Here is a 7,083-nt window from a genome sequence, read left to right on the forward strand (position 1 = left end):
TTGATGTCACTTCTTAAATCCACCTTTATCAGTGTAGATGAAGGAGAGGAGACAGGTAAAAATGTAAGCCTTGAGAAACTTGAGACATGGATTGTGTACAGTATGTGTGCCAAAATATTGAAGTGCCTTTGAACGGTCTAGCTGCAAGGTGATTCAGAGCCTCAGTCCCTGGACCACTTTCAGCGAGGGCTCGTTCTAGAGTGCACATACTCCAGTACTCAGGAGCTGGTTAAATGCTTCCATGGGGGTTGAATCTCAGAGGCAAATTAATAGCAGATCTGTCGGGGGAGATTCACTTTACGGCGCAGGGGAATTCAATTACAGTGGCCGCAAACCTGGTTACAGCTGGAGGGGAGCCAGGAGAGACTTGAGCCCGCTCACCTACACAGTCAAATCGGCAGAATTAATTCAACTACCATGGAGTCAAATGCAACACTATTTGACCCCCATTTTGTGTTAAAACAACTCATGTTTTGATATCTTGGAGATAATTCAAATGATATATTTGTTGTTTTTAATTAACTACCTTAACATGTTACACTTTTCTGTGTTGTTTTGAATGAACAATCAACTACAGCAGAGTACACTTCTCTTTCAGTTGACTTCCTTTGAGTTATAAAGATGTAAAGCTTTGTTTGAATATTTCTTAATGCGTCACATTATGGTGGTTTGCAATGTGATATTCAATCTCTGTTGGAAGCCAACGTGATGGAAGATGACCAGAACTTTTACGTCTCAACTCTCAATGCCTGACAGAGTAGGGAAGGAAATACAGCACATGAAGATGACCTCCACCATGTCAACTGGAACAACTATCTTACTAACGGTTGCTATATATCCAACCACATACAGATTGGATAAGTATAAAAAAATATATATTTCTTATATTTGTGTAGCATAAGATCCCTGTCCGAATACCCATACTAGCGTACTAAATAGAATGTGAAAAATTAACGTTTTATAGTACTTTTGAAAATAGTGCTAAAAATACGTCATCTAATGCGCGATTGCGTTGACTCGAGCCATTCGTTAATTTTGGTACAGCACGTCAATTTATCTGATTAGCACTAGAACCAAGTTTTTCTCCATCCACACTGACTTAAAGTGAAGGGAGCAGAGGAGAAGAGGAGTGAGCTGGCTAACTGCCACACAGCCCTGACTGGTTCATTCTGTGCTGTGTGTCACCTGACTGGACTTCCCCCTCTGAAGGCCTCTCTCCAGCCAGGCGAGGCAGGGGAAGGGACAGTGGCACTGTCTGCCAGAGACAAGCCAGGTGATATGGAAGGTACTGCAGGTGTAAACTCCCTAGGGCTCCTCCTTCCTTAAAATATAGAAACTGTCAAACCAGGAATTAACCCTTCATAGATGGACAGAAGAGAAAGTCAACACTATATTGAAGCATGTCAAACTATTGTCGATGTAGCCATTTTATCAAGGTGAAAAGGCTAAAAGTCATATTCATGGTGATTTTAGCCAATAAGCATCCAGTATCTAAACTACCAGGTTTATAAGTGTTTTTCTTGTATTGTCAACTTTTAGACAGTTCAAGTTACCTCACTGTGGTTTACGGAAGAAGCGGGTCATCCCTGCAGGCATCTGGAGTACAGTGCACATACACAAAATACAAAGCCACCATCTCAAGCCAAGACTCAGCCAGCATGGTTATTTGTGCCTTGGGCTAATTCATGTGACCACTCCTGATACAAGCATCATCTGGGGAGCTTACATAAACATACAGCTCCACAGTGGAGAGCTGCTGGGACCTATATAAACAGGGGGAGATCTGATATAGTAAAAACAAGAGGATCGTGAGGAAAGAGAAACAAATACAGGAGTCTGTTCCCACACTTAGATACAAGGGTCACATGTCTGTATCACAAACTCTCTGACTGATATAATCAAAATACAAAGAAAGTGGATTAGACTGATCTAGAATGCTGTATTGGAACACAACACACAACTGACCCATTGTAGCCATTGTAGCCTGGTATTGAGGTGGTATTGTGTGGAGTCTTGCTTTTAAGTTTGAGTTCTTTTTTTCACTTGCTCAATAATTCATTTACAAGCCCTTAAATTGCAATAGGGGACTGATGAACACTTTCCATTCCCCAGGTGTGTGAAACAGCAGTTCTTTGGAAGAGCACATATTTATATGTAGTAGAGAGAGAGAGAGAGAGAGAGAGAGAGAGAGAGAGAGAGAGAGAGAGAGAGTGTGTAAGAGAAGGAGAGTGTAAGAGAGGGAGAGTGTAAGAGAGAGAGTGTAAGAGAGAGTGTGTAAGAGAGAGAGAGAGAGACCCCCAAAGACCCAAAAAGCATCCTATTCCCTAGTGGACTCCTTTCAACCAGAGTCTTATATGTCCAGGTTAAATGTGGTGCACTATAAAGGGGATACTGCCATTCGGGATGCAGCCTTAGTCTCCTGAATTGTTTTGGGGATATTCTACAGAGCACATAGATCGGGGGATCTCTCAAACACAATTTCCTTCTGACATAGAACTTGATACTAAAAAAGTCTTATCTCTTACAAACATCCTAAGTCATTTAAGTGGCCTAGACAAACATTTCCCCTCCCTCAGACACAATCTATAAAGGCCTAGTTTATTGTAAAACAATTCACATTTCAATAGGACAGACGCAATGATACCGGCCTAAGGAACTGCATTTCAGTGTCAAAGGCTTCACTACAGACTGGTTTGATTGCAGGCTGTATCACAATCGGCCGTGATTGGGAGTCCAATAGGGCGGCGCACAATTGGCCCAGTGTCATCCGGGTTAGGGTTTGGCCATCATTGTAAATAACCATTTGTTCTTAACTGACTTGCCTAGTTAAATAAGGTTAAATAAACAAATCAAAATTATTAAATATATAATTAAAACGCCAAATTATAAATAGGAATCCGAATAATAAGAGGGGAATGAGAGTTGACACGCATGGAGTTTTACAAATCAAGAGCTCTGAGGGTCAAAGTTTTTAAAATGAATAAAATAGAGCAGTGGTCCTCAACATTTTATTATGAACATAATAAAACACAAAACACAAAACAGCATATAACTGTTGTTTCTCTATAGGCATATCCTTCACAAAATCCCAATAACACCATGTTTTCATCCCAATTCTTCTAAAGTCTACAAACCCGAAACAGTACACACTAACTGCAGGAGGATGCTCATCTGTGCCAGCACTATCATCTCCTTCTGCCTCATAATTCTAGAACTTCTTCTAGAACTGTTATTTTGCCTAAATTCTTAAAACTTCCGTTTTACCCAGTGCGCTCAGATTGGCTTCGTATACGTGTTTTTTCGCTATCTAATATTAAATGGATGCTTTTGCTAATGGTCTTCTCCATGATAACAACTAGGGGACTGAGCAATGGTCAATCGAGACCGTTTCCGTAGCAACAAGCATCAGCAGCACCTCAAGACAAATTCAGCATCATTATAAGTCACTGTCTATTAACCAGTGAAAAGCGTTGAATGTGGGAAACATTAGTTCTAGCAATAATGAGAGACATTGCATTCCTGTATTCCCTAATGAGTATTCGGTCAATTATGAGAAATTGAATTATCTGCAATAAAATAGGCCTTTGACTCAGCAATTATGCTCCAACCTGGCGTAATAACATTGCCACTTGATGGAAGGCACCCCCTAAATCCATCTTTAAACTAAAAATATTTGGTAGATTATTCCATGCGTAAAGTTACTTTCACGTGTATCAGTTTATTCATGAGTAATAAATGCGTCGCATAATAAGAAATGTATAAAACAGGACTTACCTGCTTCCATACAAAGGCATCCTTTTCGTTTAACTTCCAAGACCCGACCACATGGATGGCAGACAGCATAACTCCAGTGATAACGGCAGCCCGCATCCGAACCGGGAGCAGTGTGTAAATGACATGGATAAAAAACACTGTCCACCAAATTCCCTCAGAGGCACTTTGCGGATGTACGAGGAGGACCCCGATCACTTGTAATAACAGCACGACTAGAATGACCACATAGCAGACTATCCACATGTGATCCTGATGAAACCCGTTCCGATTGCACACCACCATCAAGATGAGGATAAGTAAGATGGCCAAGGAAAAGACCACAACGTAAACTATCCGGTATCCTCCCCCCGCGCAATGGAATGTCAGCATGACCGCGCACAGGAGCACCAAAACGGCCATGAGCATGGTCAAACTGCTCTGGTTGAGCCGGAAAAAGTAACGCTGGTACAGCCTCTCCAACTTCTCCGATTGGAATTTCTTGGATCTGAAAATCTGCATCATGCTGCTGCAGCACGCGACCATGGAAATGTGAACTTCGGGCATGAGTTCCTCCTCCTCGGGTTTGGTACCCTTCACTCTACGGTCCTCCAAGCCCAACTCCACCGATATGGGTCTCACTTCCACGGCTCCATCTGCGTGTTTAGGGGACGATCGGTTGTTGTTTCGAATCTCCTCTCCAGTGCCATGCTCTTGCCACGCAGACCTAGACCTAAAACTGACCCTGCTAACCATTGTCGTGGCTCGTCCTGGTCTGGGCTGTCGGTCGGGATCATCATCTCCTTCAGTCCATCTGCTGTTCGAACGGGCGAGCTTTTTGCTCGGAGATCTAGCCGAGTATGGGCATCCGTTGGCAATATACTCAGACTCGCCCCAAGCTGATCTCAGTTCAGTCCCTCCCCTCAGCCCAGGCGCACCGACTCCGGGCGGGCTAACACTGTTAGATCGGGACATGGTATTTCTCAGATAAAAAATAATAGAAAAAGCAACGCACAGAACCACACACGCGCCTGCTTAAAGTTTCTCATGAAAGCCAACTCGACCCTAAACTTTTTAAGAATTAGGCTATTGTTCTTGTTACAAATGTTGTTACATTTGTTACGTTGTTACAATGTTTTCGTCGGCGGCAGGTCTACGAAACGCCTGGTAAATCAGCGACGGGTTAATTCTAGAGGTAAGGTAACAATCAGAGGACGTTAAAGTCAATTAAATGTGTCCAGTTCACTACGGTAGAACAAATGTGTGTCCAGGATACTGTTGAAAATGTGATGCATAGGCCTATTCATGACTTTAGATAAATTTGGCAGCAGATGGTAAAATGCTCTGAAAATCACTTAAAATCAATGAAATAGGAAGAAAAGTCACATGGGAGATATACGATAACAACAAACGCAACTATGGTGGATAATATATTTCCAGGAGAAGTTCGTTTTAATTAATTATAATCCAAACATGAAGCTCTGTATGCAGACATGTTGCCGAATGTTGTTATATAGGCCATGGAATAAAAACGTTACACAACTCCAATAGTTGGTCATACAAACATATATTACGTTGCGAATATGTTACCCAAACACTTTATTTTTAAAAAATAATGAAAATAAAAAATGCGATGTTGTGGGGGACAATCCCATAATGACGTCTAGGCTACATTAGTTTTGCGTCTCATCCAGTGCTAGAAGTCGTAGTCGTACACCTGTGCATCTTGTCGCTGCTTGGATGGTTACATCCTTAAAATTAATATGAAAATGTAGCCACTCACTACAATACATCGCTCTGGATAAAATTAATATGAAAATGTAGCCACTCACTACAATACATCGCTCTGGATAAGAGCATCTGCTAAATTACTCAAATGCAAATGAAATGTAAATTACGAAACCGTCACAGCACGACCCTCGCGCGCTTTCATTGCCGAGCGGAGGGGAGGAAGACTCCGCAATTCCACACACCCAAAAGTCCACACACCGACATCCAAAAAAAACGGTTCTCATCGGTATTAGCCTATGACTGCATAGTATGACAAACTGCTAAATCCCTGAAGACTCAATCCAGTTTTGATCCATACGATTCATGCAGCACAAATCACCCAACGATACCGCAGCATTTGGTCCTCATTCCGTCCCCTATTTGTATTCATGCAACGTCGAACGTAAAGTATTCAGACAGATTGACCGGAATTATTTTTTTTTCTGCGCGCAATCCCTGCAGGGTATGATATGGAGTCATGCATTGTGGTTGTAGGCAGGCATCGTCGGTTTACTGCTCATTGTTGTTGGGTTGCCATTCAACCAAATCTGATTCCGAAAAGTCGGCCTTTTGCTCATTCCCATTGGATATGCAAGAGTATGACTTTCACTTTGAAGCTTTTTTCATTGGCTTTCGACCGTGTCAGTTGGAGACGCGACTCCTGCGCGGTCTCCCGCGTTTGGATAAATGGGCGGGTCTGTGATCACAGCTGGACCTCGAGTGAAAGCAAATTAAACCCCCGACGTGCTGCTGGACCCCTATGTAGCTTATTTGGTGGGGCATATTGATAAGCAAATAGAAGACAATTGTGTATTTTGCTGTGACCTGTGCAGCAGACCTAATTGATTTTGGGTGTGACTTCTGCCACCCTGGCAACCAAGGGACATTTTCCTTTTATGGTCTCCAGACCAAAGCCTGGAGGAGACTGCTATAAATTTCAGTTGACAGCCCTGTACCTTGCAAGTCAATGTCATTCTTGAGTCAAATGGCCAAGGTATTTGTTGAGTTAGTGAGATATAGACAAGTTGAGCAGTATGGTGGGGCGAAATCTTTATTCTAATAACTTTCCAGACTTGTTCTCTTTCAGTTATCATTTCAACTCATAATATAGTCCATGATAGTAATGATACGAACATAGGGTTACATAGGTTTAACCTCTTGAAACCACATGTCGATCTAAATTCCGCAATTTTAACGGCATGTTTGTCATATGACCGCTTGGTGACTGTTTTTTTATGCTGAGAGGAGCTCTCTGTTACTCTGTCACATGTATAACTCCTTATATGGCCATAAAAAACAGGAAGCTAAGATCCCAACCACACCAAGTCACCATTTTATATATCCAGTGTTTTTTTCTTTGGTCACCTGATAAACCGATTGCATGAATTACAACCAGGAGAGACAAGATGCTACTGTGTCTACTATGTATATCGTGTTGCACACAGCACGTCCTAAGAACATGCTCGTTTTAGATGTGGCATTTGTATCGTAAATCGTAATGACACTGGCTGTGTGTCCAATGACGTCTTACTAATTCTTAACCTAACCTCTTGAAAGGCGGAT

The 7,083-nt window shown here is 42.1% G+C and overlaps 1 protein-coding gene across 2 annotated transcripts in view; it reads right to left on the minus strand.

The window, feature by feature from the left end:
* Nucleotides 1-6,041, minus strand: part of LOC110501809 (adenylate cyclase type 5) — a 119,526-nt gene extending 113,485 nt beyond the window's left edge. Inside the window, exon 1 of one of the 2 annotated variants that reach the window (XM_036959224.1) lies at nucleotides 3,775-6,041. In XM_036959224.1, coding sequence (XP_036815119.1) covers nucleotides 3,775-4,725 — 951 coding nt within the window. In that variant the 5' untranslated portion in view covers nucleotides 4,726-6,041. The remainder of the gene's footprint in view (nucleotides 1-3,774) is intronic. The other variant, XM_036959226.1, reaches the window with a different exon arrangement.
* Between the last annotated feature and the right edge of the window lie 1,042 nt (nucleotides 6,042-7,083).

Source organism: Oncorhynchus mykiss, chromosome 22, assembly GCF_013265735.2.
Source record: "Oncorhynchus mykiss isolate Arlee chromosome 22, USDA_OmykA_1.1, whole genome shotgun sequence".
Classification (NCBI taxonomy): Eukaryota; Metazoa; Chordata; class Actinopteri; order Salmoniformes; family Salmonidae; genus Oncorhynchus; species Oncorhynchus mykiss.